Raw genomic sequence first — 16414 nt, forward strand, 5'->3', positions numbered from 1 at the left:
TAAAGTCACGTAGAAGAGAAATAATAAAATAATAATATTATATTATTTTATAGTTTAATTTTTATTATTCCCCTTCTACGTGACTTTACCGAAAGAACCAAGAAGATGAATCCCTGCAGTCACGAAAGCTTTAAATCGAAAAAACAGTTTAGTTTAATATTTCAGTTTAACTTGCCCCCATTGTTTTAACTGCCGTGCCGGGAGATGGAGTCGAACCCACGATCCTCCGGATTGCGAGATCCATTGTGATAAACATTACACCACTAGTGGAAGCATCCCCGGGAAGGAAAAAAGCACACTGGGGTAGATCTTGCCACGAGCCACATTCTCATGCGTGCAGCAAGCAGCAAGCGCCAGCAGCCCATTTGCTGAGGCAGCAATCACACGAAGCTCCACCACTTGGCTGACTAAGCATCCTTAACAAAAGGAACAAAATGAACAATGCAATTATCGGAAAACAAACTGAAACTGCAGCGTGTGCTGAAAAGCAATATTAAGTGTAAGAAGAATCTGCATGAGTAGGTTATTCTAATTGTATGGCACTGAATGAGCACTCAAAGTGCCTTGTGATATACAATGTGAACAACCTTCAGCATCATCATGATGCTAAATAACATTCATGATGTACTAAAAACAATGTGTAACACCCATATCCTTGCACATTGCTTATAATTAGGAAATGGCATGCTTCAAACTCAGAGAACATTGTTGAGGAAATGACTCAAATTGTCTCAGTACAAGAATCAAGTTTCAGGTTTACTTTGTTCAACTGGGTCAGAACTCAAGAGAGACAAGGAGAGAGTCTCCATTGGGTCATAATATTGGAGCAAAAGACAGAGTGAGGTGGCCAGGTGACCCCCCTGTTCTCATATCTGGGATTTACGGACCTGCGATTAAACCAAATAGTGCAGCGAGCTCATAGCATGAGAATGGTAACCAATGATATCGTGGTACATCTGGTTTATCATTGAATTCATAACATTAAGTATTTCTATACTCTTTGGTTCTTTCGGTAAAGTAACGTCGGTATCAAATGAAATAAATCACGACGTTTCGATCGCAACACAAGCGAACTGCTGACATCGAAGTTCCGATGTCAGCAGTTATCCTGCTGTATCTGTTCCACCTGATGACAGTCGCTTGTGTTGCGATCGAAACGCCGTGATTTATTTTATTTTATATCTACATGACTTTACCGAAAGAACCAAAGGGTATGGATTCCTGCGGTCACGAAAGCTTCAAATCAAGATTAAGTATTTCTGTTTCATTCCCGTGCAATGAATGAACACACTTGCTGGAGATTAGAATGGAGCATCACCGAGTGTAGATCAGAGGCCTGTTGAGTTCAGTCAATTCATTGTCTATCACGTGATGTCTGATTCTGGAGGTCATTCTTTGGCACTATGTGATATTATACTGAGTCCCAAAAGGAAACGTATTATTCTCTTGGCATGACAATAATATGATAAAATTGAGGGGGAGTGGTGCTACGGTGGTTAGTGCATTGCACTATGAACCTGTCCATAGCTGGAATCAGTTGCAAATGATACCTGAGCTTGTCCTGGGCCTCCTCTTGACCAGCATGAAGTACAAAGAAGCCCCATGACTGAACAATGGCGTGAGAAGGCCTTCCTTCAGCGAGCAAGAGTGGTTTTGACGAAGTGCTGTACATTAAATATAATTGGCGATTTTATAACCAAAAAGGAGGAATTACAGACACAGACTGGCAAAAAGGCACCTGCCCAGTGGCGCAGCTATCGAGTGCGCAGACGGTGGTACATGCACGGGGGTTGACGGGCCAGAGGGGCCCAGGCCCCGGGCTACAAAGAGGGGCCACACGCTTCTGCCGCCGCACCATGTGCCTCACCATCGCTGCAGTTGTAGTTGTTGCACGATCTCTGGGCCACGAGCGGTTCGGGGCATTCGGCGCCTCCGAAGGCGGCGGCGGTGACGACGCTGCGGTTGCGCGACGACACCCCTCCTCCGCACGACGCGCTGCAGGAGCTCCACGCGGCCCAGTCTCCCAGGACGCAATCCGCTGATTGGCACGGGAAGGCACGGAAGCGACGGCGCGCGGGCTCAGCACGGCGCGGGATGAGGACACCTGGCTGTGCGCCACCACTGGCAGAGGGCTCAAGAAGTCACGTGGTACGTGGGGGAGATATGGCCCCGCCATGATAATGTGGAATTGTCACTGCTCGCTGAATTCTGCAAGACGAGGGTGAGCACGCACCACTTCGAAGTAGGATTCAGTTTTGTGCTGTTAGGTCAATTTATTTAAAATGTGAATTGGACATATGGTGGTATGTTAAACATATATTCAATATATGTAATACTAGGGATTTGCATTCATTTGGTGCTTAAATGGAAGTGCATCTCAAAGCACCTTGCAAAATCAAACTGGAAAATACAACGTCACCAGGGCAATTACACTAGAAGAGATATCGGGAGAAAAAGAAAACAAAGAGACAAAGAACAAAGGGTGAAGGACATCACAGGCTCGGGGATGAAAAAAACTATAAAAGCGACGGTCCTCTGCATGCACACAAAGGAGAGACAGCCACTCAGAATCCCAGCATCAGCAGAATCCACGGGAACGTTCGGCAACACAACAGGCACACCACTCAATCACACGCATTCACTACTACCCTGGTACCCCATCCAATCGCAAACAATCAACAACACCCTGGCACCGCACCCAATCACAAAGATTACATCCATGCCCACCAATCCCCAACCCGCACTGCCACGTTACAGCCTCGACAAGGCCCCAGCATAGTCAATACGTTCTACACCTTGAGGAGAGGAACACCACAAAGTGCCCAGAGAAAACACGTGCATACCAAGGGGATAACCATTCAAACCGTGCAAATATAAGTCACAGACCTACTTGCTCCTGAGTCTTCACACAGGCACCTTCTGGTCCTGGAGTGGTTCTATTACCACCCAGTGTGCTATCACCACACTCCAGGGCATCTCCGCGTGAAGCATCAACCCCCGTCTCCGTGAAGCGCGATTACGGGCATGGGCTGCCCACAAGACATTCTGAATCGATGGTGAAGGCACTACTGAAGTCTACTTATTGGCCGCTTAAATTTATACAAATATTCATACAATTGCACTTACGGAGTGTCTAACTGCAACCACGTCCCTGCCATTGCAGAGCCGCCAATTAACGATTTCACCCGGAAATCGCTCGAGACGGAACATCTCATTAGTAAGGGTGTCCAGGACACAACACGAATCGGCAGATCCGCGCAACAGCCGCCCTCATTACACGCGCCGCTGGTTGCACGTAAAACCTGTTACGGATGTAAAAGTCCAACAATTTGAGCACCGGCAAGTGCACAATGACGGTTCACTCCAGGGGGCTCACCGCGCGGTGTTGAGACGGCGAGAGCTGATCCGACTCGGTGGAGAAATCATTGTATTCTGGTGGCCTTGGTTGCACCGTGACCTTGTCACGGGCGCGCCGCGTGCGCGTGTGCGTGACCCCAACCGGTCAGTTAAAGGCTACACAGGCGATATTTGTCTCCCGCCCCCCTCCCACCCCTGCCGCGACTGATCGCCGTCCCCCTTACCTCGGCATGGCTGGGGGCTGCACGCCTCGCTCTGCTGGGGCTCCCCGGGACACGCGTGCGGGGCGGACGCGTCGGGGCAGTCGCGGTGCCGCGCGCGCGTGCCTCCGCCGCAGCTGCGCGAGCACTCGCCCCACGCGGACCAGGGCCCCAACTCCGGGCACACACGCTCCGTGCACACGAACGTGCCCTTGACGCACACGCTGCAGCGGGCAGCCACACAAAAAAACAAAGACAAAGATCACATAGCGTAGCCTGTAACAGACTGCAGGGGCAAGTGCTGTTAGCGAGCACCCCCTACGAAGGCCGGTACGGCACACGAGGGGGTGGGTGGCCAGCACCATGCCCGGCCGCCTTTGTCTCCCCAGTGGTGATGTTTACACACCGCGCCTAGTACTCGTTTGAGGCTGAGTCGACCGAGGAGGAGGCCCAGGACCGGTTCAGATAATTGTCACTTGTATTGGCCATGAGCAGGAATCGAACTCGGGTCACCAGGTTCGTAGCGCGGAGCGCTATACACACACGCACACGTAGGTTACGTCGTTCAGCATGCGATCAGTTTTTTTTCATCGTTTCCCCACCCCTCTTTCTCTCCTGCTGTGAAAACCAATACCTGGACAATTTTCAGCGTGCTTTCCTATCGCTCATGTTCAAACGATCCTGGAGCAATGGTCATCATTGTCATCATCTTCCTTGGCAACTCAGCAGCCATTGGTGGATATTTCTGGTGGCTGTCTTTCCTGCGCACAGTGCGCGCGTGGCTTCGTGGTTACAGCACATGTCCCACAATTATAAGGTCAACAAGTTTGACCTGGGGGATCTGCTCATTTATTTGTTGCTGAAAAACGGGGAAAATGTTTGGGGATGTTGCCCAGGGTTTGTCCTCTGGAGCACGATGGCTCCTACCGGAGGAATGTGGAACTTCCACCATGGAGACAATTGCTGCCCCATTGTTGTGGCAACTGGAATGATAATTACATGACTTAATTCTAACGTGTTGTTCCAACAATTGCACCGCATTGTACCAACACTTGCACCATTCTAATTGTACTGCAGTAGTTGCATATTTTAAGTACTTTTAAGAAGAAAAATCCCAAAAATAAATGTTTGGTGAATTAAAAAAATCTACTACAAGTGCTTGTGTGTGACGATTTTTGAGAACTGAATGTGTACCTGGGTTTTTAACGTTTTGCACTGTTAACCTGTGGCCAAATTAAAACCTAATTCGAGAGCTGATGACCTGGAAATAGTATCTTTAACCACTGCAATCATCGGCTTTCATGAGGGTGTGAAATTTCATTTTCTGTCACATTAAACATGACACTAACCACAATTTTGAATTATTTCGCAATAACTAGTTTAATGGTAAAAAAAAATCATTTAACCCTGAATTTTCACTCAGATTTTATTATTGCCATTCCCTTACCAATTACACATTTTAGTTTCACGAAAAAAAACTGTAACCGTACACATATTGCAAATTGGATGAAGGCATCTCCAGACCATGTGGGGTCATGGGAAATTGCTTGACCATATTTCACCACGCTGGTCATCGAGAGTCGGTGAAGGGGTGGCACAGGGACCGGTTCAGATATCACTCACCACTGATATTAGCCGTGGCCAGGAATCAAACTATAGTTGACAAATTTGTGGTGCAGTTCGCAAACCATCGCATGACGAAACCCACCCATTGTGTGGGCATAATCAGTACCAGTTAGTACTTCTCATTATTTGAACACACTATCTGACGAAACAGCATTTTCATTCAAACTGGATGCACGCACACACACACACACAGTGTTTCTAAAATACACCCGGGCAGTCTGCGAAGTATCCCCTGCACCATGAATGATTAACAAAATGACAACTTGGTAAAAAATTCAGGGCTGAGCAGAAACACGCGGCTGGCGCCCAACGCGAACTTGACGCTGCCGTTTCACAGCGCAGCGATCCGCCGGAATGATGCTGTGGTGGCAGCGGCGGCAGCGGCGATCGTCGTACCACTCGTTGCAGTCGACCCGCACCACCTCGCCCGGCCGGTACTCTTGGCTGGCGTTCGGAGACGGGAGGCCACAGCGGCACTGCGCGACGGGGACGCACGCACGGTCCTGAAGTAGCCAGCCCTCGGGGCAACGGCAGCCTGTGCCGGCGGAGGGACGGAGGGGGGGGGGTTATCGTTGCCTCGCAAATTTTGAGATAATTCACGGAGCTGCACTGCCATAGTAGTTGTCCTCTAGGTAGACTCGCTCCTGCCATAGGAATAAGGAATATCCACCACTGGCTCAGGGGCCATAAGCAGGAGATGAGTGCGGCCTAAATTCTCATTGAGAGCCGCGTGAAATCACTTCAGACGTGACTCTGATGTTATCAGCTGAGGGCGCTGCGGCAAAAATCGTCTGTTGTACTGTACTACGCTCTAATGTCTATTCCTCACCTTCGCCATCCTGCACTGGCCAGTGTAGTGAAGTATGGTCAATAACCTCCATGAACCACAAGGTATGGGGGAGGCCCTTGTCCAGCCGTGATTTAAGAAAAGGGCTGCACTATGCATGTACGGTGCTTCTTCCATAACTGTGTTCCAAATTGTGAGAAGTTTAATTTGGGAGATATAGAAGAGGCGGAAGGTGTAAGTAAGAGGAGGTGGGGGGGGCAGAAGTGGTGGTCCTCATGGTGGATTAAAGCACAAAGGTCATGCACGTAAGTTGAACTTCTTTCGCACCGTACGTAGCCAACCATCGGAGGCGCGAATGAATTACGACTGCTGCTTTGCAGTAACCCCTCCCCCCTCGACAATCCGCATGTTGGGGGGGCAGGACGCATTCACGGTAGGGCTGGAATCAATTGTTTTGTTGCAAGGCAGCGTTTCGGTGTGCGAAGAGAGTGGCGAGGAGATTTCGGTCTGTTCGTGCACTGCCGCCACTGTTTGAACATCAATTATGAATCTTGCAGTCGGAGCTTTGTGTTGTTGCTGTTGGCAACTGTCCGTGTTGTGCTTGTGCATTGTGTTCAGTGCAGTCAATCCATAAAGTTTGCTCGCTGCCAAACTATGTTAGATGGTAAAGCCTCGCCAAACCACTAGACTCCTTTTCAGAACTGTCCTGCAGTGGAGATATTTGGCCAATTTTAAGCAAGTCGGTTTCATTTGGAGGAAGAAAACTAAAACAATTTAAACAATGTTATGTTTCCAGGTAATGCCAGCTGAGCTATGTAGCTCTTTTTCAGAAGCGACCTGGCCACAAATGATAGCTCAACGAAGTGGCTTATCATCACGTGGACATTTCTAGCAGCCAAATACTCTAAACGCACGTTTCTAAATGTGGAGGGAAAAACCGGAATGACCCGGTGAAAAATCCACGTGACCACGGGGATAAAATGCAAACTCCAAATATATAGGCGTCAGGGTCGGGATCAAACCCACGGCCTGCTGCTTACCAGGCGTGGGAGTTAACATCTCACCACCGTGAAACTGGAGTACCCGGATAAAACCTGTGCAGAGTGGAGATGAACGGCATTCCGGGTAGTCTGCAGGTCTCCCGTGCGAGGCTCATTGAAATTTCGAATGCAATCCCGTGCCGCGGTGCCAATCGTAGGCAAAAATCCCCTGCAAGGATCAATGCCCGTTGGAAGGGACACATTGCCAACGGTTCCACCTGAAGCCGGAAGCTTGTGTTGCCTCCGAAACGTCGTGATTTTTATTTAATTTTTTATTTTACTTTTATTAATTTTAATTTTTTACCTACGTGACTTTACCTGAAAAAACCTAAGAATATTAATCCTTGCAGTCACGAAAGCTTCAAATCTAGAATTGCCAACAACCTCCTGCACAGGTGATGCCTTAAAAAATATATGAGCAGCTTTTAAAGGTAAATATAGCCACTGGGATGTTGAGCGAAATGGCAGACTATGAGCGGCCAGGCAGAGCACTTCTGAGACAGCGGTACATTTCCCGGCGGAGGACATCGGAGAGCGGGCTTCAGTCGGCAACCATGCTGCCGATGCTTTGAACGCGTGAAAAAAAAAACATCGAGGGTCGTCGCTAAGAAAATCCGCGGGACCAAATTTCGAAATGGAGAGCGTGAGGAGGGAGTGTGGGGCTATTGGTGTATAGCCACCGTGGATTATTTCGAATAAGATTAAACTTAAAGGACCCTGAGTCAATTTCGCCGCGCGTTAGCGAAACGTTGTTACATGCAGTACCGTCATACTTTGTCATTTAAATAATGATTTAAACAATTCAGGAGTCCTGCACCTCTTGTGATGAATTACATTGAAAGGGGAATGCAATTCACGTCGTTGCATCTGAAAAGCATTCATTACGTTGCATTGTAACCTTAGTGAAAGAGCTTATCCTGTCTGGATTTTTATTCTGCATCAAAGAAATAAATCCCTTTCTGCGCTGCTTGTGCTGACCTAAAAAAAATAACTAATTTGACAGGAGCATCCAGAAAGCCGATTTTACAACGCCCGTCAAACAGAGCCGTGGCCAAATCTCGTTCCAGTTTTACCACACGCCGCATTTTTATAACTGAAGGGCCCCTTGACATGAGAAAACGAAGTTTTCATCCCGTTAGCTTACGTAGCCATGTCACAGTGGCCTCAGCATTATTTTTTGAAATGTGTCTTCTCGAGAATGCCCCTGAATAAACCTCTAAAAAAAAATATTCTCAACCGTTGTCATTAACATCGTATTGTAACAGAAAAGTAGAACAGGCCTTTAAAAAAATAACGTTGGCTATAACAATATGGTTACATTGCTTGAGTGCATAGCAATAATTTTCCACGTGGTTGTACAAGTTTCACTCCGAATTGAATATTTTTCTCGGCAGTTAACGGTAAAAAGGGGTATTTCTCTATACTCCAATGAGCGTTATGCAGTGACCCATATTCCTCCGCTGCCTGAGAAAGTGGTAGGAAATTCCACTTGCCTACGAGAGGAGCTAGCATATCCATACCAGGCCACTTTTGAGTTACCACAACGTAGCACCCATTCTATTACACAGGTAAAAAAAAAAAAAAACATTTTTTTCTGGCCTGGACTTTTGCAGCTGTTTTAGACTAATTTCAGGGTGCTGATTCCAAATCTGATCTCAGATTTGCTCTATCACATCTCATTTTTATGCTATCGGCATACCCAATTTTCATTGATTTTACCCGAAATTAACTCTGTCACTTATGATGTCAAGTTGTTGCGAGTCAGTGACTGCTTTAGTGTTAAAATATGGTGCTGTATTTTTAGGATAGTGTGTTTATAATATAATTTTATGTAGATATCCACATTTATTTAATATTTTCCTTCTGCAGTTTTTAGTGAAAATGCAATATTTGAAATCTCAAAAACCTGAAAATTACCTTAAAACCGTTGGAATACCTTATGACAGAAAAAGTGTGTGGGCCAGTGTTATCAACGCTCGGTAGACAACAAAAAATAATAAACCCTGTGAAAGGATGATAATTCACTATGTAACACGATTTTTGTTCCTGGGTAGTAAGTGTTATTTTCTAATTGCTTATGCCTCAAAAATATATAGAGAATGGCTATTATTCCCCACAAACGATGCTTTTGTAACCAGGACTTAACGTGAAGGAATTACACCTATGCACACCACGTTTTCTCATTAAAAATAGGTACATTTCAAAATACCACTGTCCTGGTCACAAAAGCAAAGTTTGTGGGGAATAATAGCCATTTTCTGTACTTTGAAAGCATAAGCAATTAGGAAATAACACTCATTACCCAGGAACAAACACATATAATATATTTGTTATACAGTGTTATTAATCTTGCTTTGCTCTATCCCACCTGAAGACGGTCGCTTGTGTGGCGATCGAAACGTCGTGATCTATTATTGTTTTTCTACGTGACTTTACCGAAAGAACCAAGGAGTTTCGTGTTATTAATGGAGTGGATTATTAACTTTGCTTTTGTGTCCCGGTCACAAAAAGCAAAATTTGAGGGGAATAATACGCATTTTTCTGTACTTTTGAGGCATAAGCAATTGTAAAATAACACTTACTATCCAGGAACAATTTTCTTTTTATGTTACACAGTGATACAGTAATTAGTGACTCCGAATCGAGATTTTAATTCTCACAGCTTTCCAAACTGTGGGTCAGGTGCTCTGCCCACAGCACCATCCAAAAGAGTAGCAAGTCACATCCGTCATTCACAAATTAATACATCGTGTTCAATGAATAATTTCTTAAATTAGTCAGCACTTTTGATTTAAATCATAGTGTTCGTCTAGTCTGTGAAAACCTGTAAAATGTTACTCAAGTCTTGGTCTGTGGATTTAATTTATTCATTATCTAAGTCTAGCTCGCTAGAACAGCCAAACATTTAATCCACTCTTAGCCATTAGAAGTAGTTCTTTCCCTCTCATCCCCAGTATTGTCAATTCAGCCATTCATTGGGGCCAGTCAATCTTACATATATAGCGAAGTACGATTTTTGGTCATTGTCAGTGCACTGCAGTCTCTAAGAACCCTCATGAAATATCTTAGTCTGCGGTTTTTATCCAGCCGCGTCGTATTACTGTGGGAAGTCGCAGTTATCGATGGCCGTGCTCCTTTGTCATCGTTGACTAAAGTACAAATAAAAAGTACAATTTCGCGCGTAATTTCTTCAATGAAAATTGTCAGACTGTCGCCAATACCTTCCTTGCAGCTGCCCTGCAGGCACTCGACGTGCTCCCAGAGGTCAGAGCAGCTTCGCGGGCACTGGTTGGCACACGTGGACAGGAATGCCTTGCCCCGGTCCTCGCACCGCTCCCCTGCGGCACACAGACACGGTGGCGAGATGTTAACTACCTCGCCTGCTATGCAAGGGGTCGTGGGTTCGAGACCCATGATCTCGTGGATGTTTCTCCGGGTCCTCTTGGTTTTTTTCCCCTCCGCATTTAGAAACGTCCGGTGAGAATATTTGGCTGCTATAAATGTCCACGCGATGATAAGCCACTTCGTTGAGCTATCTTTTGTGGCAAGGTCACTTCTGAAAAAGAGCTATGTAGCAGCTCAGTGGGCCCTATCTGGTAAAATAAAAATTAGTTTAATAATAGTTTAGTTGGGTCATCAACGTCGCAAGACATGTGGTCCGAGGCATCTCGCCTCTCTCTCTCTCTAGAGCAGTGGTTTCCAACCCTTCTGGACCTGCGCATTGCCACTGCCAAGCCCCCAGTAACGTGTTTTTCAAAATTAAGACTCCTCTAAAGGATGCCACCAAAACAGACGTAGAGTCGGCATACTTGTTAACCTATACGGTTTACCCGTATTCTTGAACATGGACATTGAGTTTTCAGGTACATACGGCATACAGCCGTTTCAATATGGGCAAAAAAAAACATGAATTTTGTCTATTTGTTTGTGAAACGTTGTACCAAAATTGTAAATGTTGTGGATTTACTCTCCAACACACCGGTGGGCTGAAGTAGTAACTAATTGCCATTTTGTTTACGTGACAATTCAATTACTAATTGGCTGTGTCGGGTGGTGGAGGGTTACAACACATTTATACGTACGCGAAATGTAAACCTTTATCATGAATAATATTGGTCGCGAAAGCCTACGTGTTCAACTGAATGAGGTCTGAATCGGTCTGTAATCAGGTAGGGCACTGATAAGGGGTTGACAGGTATGAGTCAGTCAACAGTCAGCTGTGCTGATGGTGAGTAGTTGTGCAATGGGTGGTTCTGCAGACCACTTCCCGACCACTGTTTTAGAGCAGAGACCTTAGCGGTGACTGAAAACGGATTTAGGAAGTTGCTTGCTCCTAACGAGGAATGACCTATTTACTTATTTAGCTGCCCGAGATTGGGAGAGTGAATTATGCAATGAGAGTTTGGCTGCAGGGAGCCCGAGGGCTCTGTGTAGGTCTGTGATTACCTCTGCTGGAACATTTGTGGATGTGTGCCATGCATCAGAACTTAATGGGTGGTCACAGCGCCATTGGTTATGTATCGATTGGCCTCTAAGTGCTATTAAATGGTTAGCAGATGGTAGGACAGCAAGTCAAGTAGGTTACAGGCATAACTTTTACACATTTTCGAGTGATGTCACCTTGTATTGCTTGGGATTTTTTTTGGGTATTTTTTTTCAAGTGTGATTTATTTCATATATATGATTTCATATATTATTTTTTCATATATGATGAAATACTGAATAAGGATGCCTCCCACAAGAGTTTATGTTTCAAAAATGATCTTGAAACGATGAAAACATTGCTGGCAAAATAAAATTTCAAAGTGGCCTCCGCACTAAAAAGGGTTTTTTGTTGATAGCCCCAAGCCCCTGAAGGGAATTTCCCCATTCCTATGGTTGTGGCCAGTTCCGTACACAGAACAACAACTGCTGACTTCTTACACAGTGGCACTTATTTTTTATCGACCTTGGAAGGTTGATTGGCTGAGTCGTCCGCAGACCTAGATTGGACATTCAAGCAGAAACATTATTAGGGCAGTGGAGATCGCCATGGCTTAGCTCAGGCTTGAGCAGCTCGCTTGTTTCCAAAAGAAGCAGGGAGTGAGCGGCTCAGTTGTGGCTCAGCCCACGGATATCTTGAGCACGGGTTGAAACTTGCTCAGGGGCGGCTCAAGTTACGGGTGGCTCTGAGATGCTGGCTCACTTGGAGCCAGAGCCAAGCCTGAGCCGAGCCCGTGAACTACAAAGTGGGCCTATATAACTTTCGTGATAAACGTTTTTTTCCTGGGGTTAGATCGCGTAAATACAAATGTGTCGTTAAACCAGGCACCAGCCGACACAGCCAATTGGTAAGGTTTGTCGCGTAAACTACTTCCGCACCAGCTGCGATGAGTTGCAGAGTAAACCAACAACGTTGACAATCCTTTGATCACAAGACGCGCGAAACAAAACTCGCTGGCAAATCATTCATCGTCGGTAAGTGTCCGCGGTGCGCCAACTTTGCCTGGGCACGTCGCGGTGTTGCAGCTCTCGCTTTGGAGACGGGCCCCGTGGCATCGGGCCCTGGGCCCCGTGGGGTCGGCTGGGGCCAGCGGCGCCCGCTGACGAACCCGAAAGCCGCCGCTGCACGGCTCCCGGCAACCGCCCCACGGACCCCAGGCTCCCCAGACGCACACATCGTCTTCGGAGTCCACGCGCATCCATCAGCCGCACCGGCACACGCGAAGGGTGAGGGAGTCAGCGAGAGAGAGAGAGAGAGAAAGAGAGGGATAGGGGTCGTAGTAATGGCACAGAGAGAAATGGGGAGGGGAAAGCATTGTCGCTTTTGTTGTTTCCCGGAATATATACGTCAGCTGCACATTGAATGGCCTGGCTCTGGATGTGACAAGGTGATTGGAAGAATGATTATTGTGTGTTTGAGAACGCAGCGAGAAGAATGGAATGCAATAACACCCCGACTCGGAAAAGTCAAAGTGTGTTGCCTCTGTATATTTTCTGTTGACAAAATAGGATTATTTTACTTGTTTCTATAGCAATTTAAATCCCACTTCCCCCTTGAAAATTAGACTTCGGTCCCGCAATGGAAATACACCTGGATTAGACGTAAAAAACATCTATCTAACATACTAACATCCTGTAGTGAAAATTTCCACATTACTACTGCGACAACCAGACTCTCCATACGAGAAAGGGCTGAGTCGACCCCTAAATGAAAACTTAACTCCCAGCCATCTGATTGCGAGTTGCATAATCTACCACAGCATCACCTGGCTATGTAAGCTGGCTAAAACAAAAGACATGTCTTTCTTAAACCCAGCAGGTATCACAAGGGGTTTAAAATGAGATTCAAATATCAATACTAGAGGTGGCTAGGTGGCCCAGAGGTCAAGAATGCTGAGCTGGCACGGCTGAGATGCTTGGTTTGAACCCAAAAAACGCAACACATTCGTCAATAACGCTGTATGTGGCCTCAAAGTAAAAATCCATAATAGGTGACGTTTCGGGTAATGGCCGCTACTTCATCACACACAAAAGGAGGTCTGAATCCATGAAGGCGTCTGCGATTAAAGCGGTCACCAATCACTGCATATTTAAAAAAAAAATGGAGCCAAATTTTGTTCCAACACTTAATTGGCTAAATAGCTCTTAGAATTAAAAAAAATCAGTTTCGATATCATGCGGCATGATATAGCTGATTAGCATGATTTGCTACGTACGGTGAAAAAGAAGTTCAACATACATACATACATATAGCAGGGTGGGTGGGAAATTGATGTCCCCGTACTGTGTAGATCAGAGGTCACTCTCAAGGGTATCAGAAGTAACTCTACGATATCCAATTCTGAGGGCCATTCTCAAACTGCTTCGTGAGACACCCCAATGTATCCTTCATCTCGTGATATGACACCGATAGCGCACGCTCGAAATCAAATCAAAGAAAAATAATCAAGCTCAAGCAATAATAAGTATAACCCGTAAAAACAAAGTTTTTCACTATAAATCCTTTATATGCGTGGTGGCTAGAGTCCTCTCGTCCTCTGGCTTGAGATGGCTGCCACCTATGGGTCAGATGATTGCATTGCACCATTAAGCAATTGGTAATTAAATATAATATTTTTGTCCTAAAAAGTGTAAAATTTTGGAAAAAAATTTCACGAACATTAATTGTCACGCACAACGAGTCTGTGTGGAAAATGTCAGCTCGATTGGATCACGGGACGTGGGTTAAAAAACGACCGAAAGATTTGCACGGTCCTAAGCAAGCAAGAAAACTTAATATAAAGGATTTAAAAAATATAAATGTCCGATCCCTCACCTGAACAAGCGACGGCATCGGCACAGGTCCTCTCCTCCATCGCCGGGGCAGTGCAAGTCTCCGCCGGGTCCCAACTTCTCCCCATCTGTGGCCGGTATCCGGCCTTCCCGGACCTGGACGAGGCGTGCGACGAGGGGGCACTCCCCGTCGTCAGGCAGTCCCTGAAGCGCCGCTGGGTGGGCAGGAACGGGCGCAGGTGCTCGGGCAGCTCGGAGGCGTTGAGGGATCCCTCGTGAAGCGGTCGCAGGAAGGGCCTCAGGTGACCTCCGACCAGGATGGAGGGCGGCACGCACGGCCGGCACGCGGTCCACTCGCTCCACGCGCCCAGCACTCCCGCGCCTTGCAGAGGTGACGACGCGGATGTTATTGAGCGACGTGAGGCCGGCGAGCATTTCAGGGCAGGAGTCTATGCAGCGACTTGGAGATTTAATATTGATCTACATCAATATTAAATCTCCAAGTCCAACCTGGGGTCTGGTGGTATGCAAGTGAGGCCAGGGGAACTGTTGCATCGACAAATTATATTTGAAGGTGCACAGTGGTCCGCAGGATTCACAGAGGTTGGGAACAGCTGTTATAAATTACGTGAAAATGTAATTTGTCCCTCTGCGAGTCTGTCAGTCAGTGAGTAATTTTCATCGCACAGTGTTTTGATGAAGGTCTCATTCTGACCGGAGAGAACCAGGGACCGATAGTACGGCTGATAAGGTATGTACAACCTATTTATGCGATGTATGATCTTTGATGTAGGAGGGGGAAAAAATTCACGGCTGAAAAATGTTTTATTCAGAAGTGTCGTTTTTTTTTCAAATTCACTCAATGTCTTAGGATGGGCCGGTAGGAGATTGTGTTGTATAACTTATACAGAAAGAGCCTCAAATGAGTCTCAGGACACTTTATGTGAAAAGTCTTCTTTGGGTTGTTGTTGTTCTTCCTTTAGCAGTTTTTTTTCATGTGACAAAAGCGACTGTAATATTGTTGAAAAAGTCTCAACGTATGAGAAGATGATACTCAAAATACACAAAGCTAGGTCAGCGACGTACTTGCGCAACTGCCATGCACTATGAACATGCAGGATTTTTTCTCGACAAATATTATCCATGATAAAGGTTTTTGGGTTCGATCGCGTAAGTATGAATGTGTCGTAACCCTCCACCACCCGACACAACCAATTAGTAAAGTTTGTCACGTGAACAAAACGTGCCAATTAGTTACTACTTCAGCACTCGTTTTCTGGAGAGTAAACCCACAACATCTACAATTCCAAGTATGACGTTTCGCCGGTACAACCAGCATCATCAGGCGACAGCCAGAGTTGTGGAGAAATTCTCCTGTTTCGGTCTTAAATGGAGATGCTTCTCTGTATCCTCCAGTTTGTGCCCTCCAAATTTAGAATCAATGTGCGTTTAGAGTATTTGCTTGCTATGAATTTCCACGTGATAAGCCACTTCGTTGAGCTACCATTTGTAGCCATGTCAGTTCTGAAAAATATCCATATAGCTCAAGTGTGCTTCACCTGGTAAAATAAAAAATAGGTTAGGTTTTAGGTTAGGTAACTTTCAATGTCACTTAAAAGGCTTAACCCGTTGAGAATTACTCGAGAAAGGCAAATTGGCCATCGTCTCCACCAATGGGAGCTCATCAGGGCTGCGGAGACCTCACCTTGGCAGGAGTCGTTGGAGCAGTGCAGTTGGCCGTCCTCGCACAAGCTGTTAAAAATAGAGGTGAAGAACACAAAGACAAAGCCTTTGAGGTTATTCATCAAAGGGAATGTTTAGAAATGTAGGGGGGGAGTTAGAATAGAATCCAATATATTACACCTCCCTCAATTTAATTTTAGCAAAAAAAGCAACTTCGCCAGAAATTTTCCGTGCCGTGATCACGAATGACAGAACTGAACCCACACGCCACGTTCCCGGTCGGGGGACGTCTATTTTCCACGCTCGTGAAATGTTATCTTGCTCGTCTGGGTATGCAGCAGGTTGAGGGTTTAATCCTGATCCTGAATCCTGTATATGTGGGGTTTGCATGTCCTCCCCTTGGTGGCGTGGATTTTTCTCCGGGTCCTCCGGTTTTTCCCTCCCCATTTAAAGACATGCATTAAAAT

General features: G+C 46.1%; 1 protein-coding gene across 1 annotated transcript in view; it reads right to left on the reverse strand.

The window, feature by feature from the left end:
- Positions 1-16414, reverse strand: part of LOC144728614 (SCO-spondin-like) — a 186020-nt gene that overhangs the window by 26041 nt on the left and 143565 nt on the right. Inside the window, exons 95-101 of the mRNA XM_078608203.1 lie at positions 15970-16016; positions 14308-14646; positions 12491-12672; positions 10232-10343; positions 5580-5718; positions 3582-3781; positions 1868-2038 (exon numbers count right to left, since the gene is read on the reverse strand). Coding sequence (XP_078464329.1) covers positions 1868-2038; positions 3582-3781; positions 5580-5718; positions 10232-10343; positions 12491-12672; positions 14308-14646; positions 15970-16016 — 1190 coding nt within the window. The remainder of the gene's footprint in view (positions 1-1867; positions 2039-3581; positions 3782-5579; positions 5719-10231; positions 10344-12490; positions 12673-14307; positions 14647-15969; positions 16017-16414) is intronic.

The sequence above is a fragment of the Lampetra planeri genome, chromosome 1, assembly GCF_965212315.1.
Source record: "Lampetra planeri chromosome 1, kcLamPlan1.2.h2, whole genome shotgun sequence".
In the NCBI taxonomy this organism is placed as follows: domain Eukaryota; kingdom Metazoa; phylum Chordata; class Hyperoartia; order Petromyzontiformes; family Petromyzontidae; genus Lampetra; species Lampetra planeri.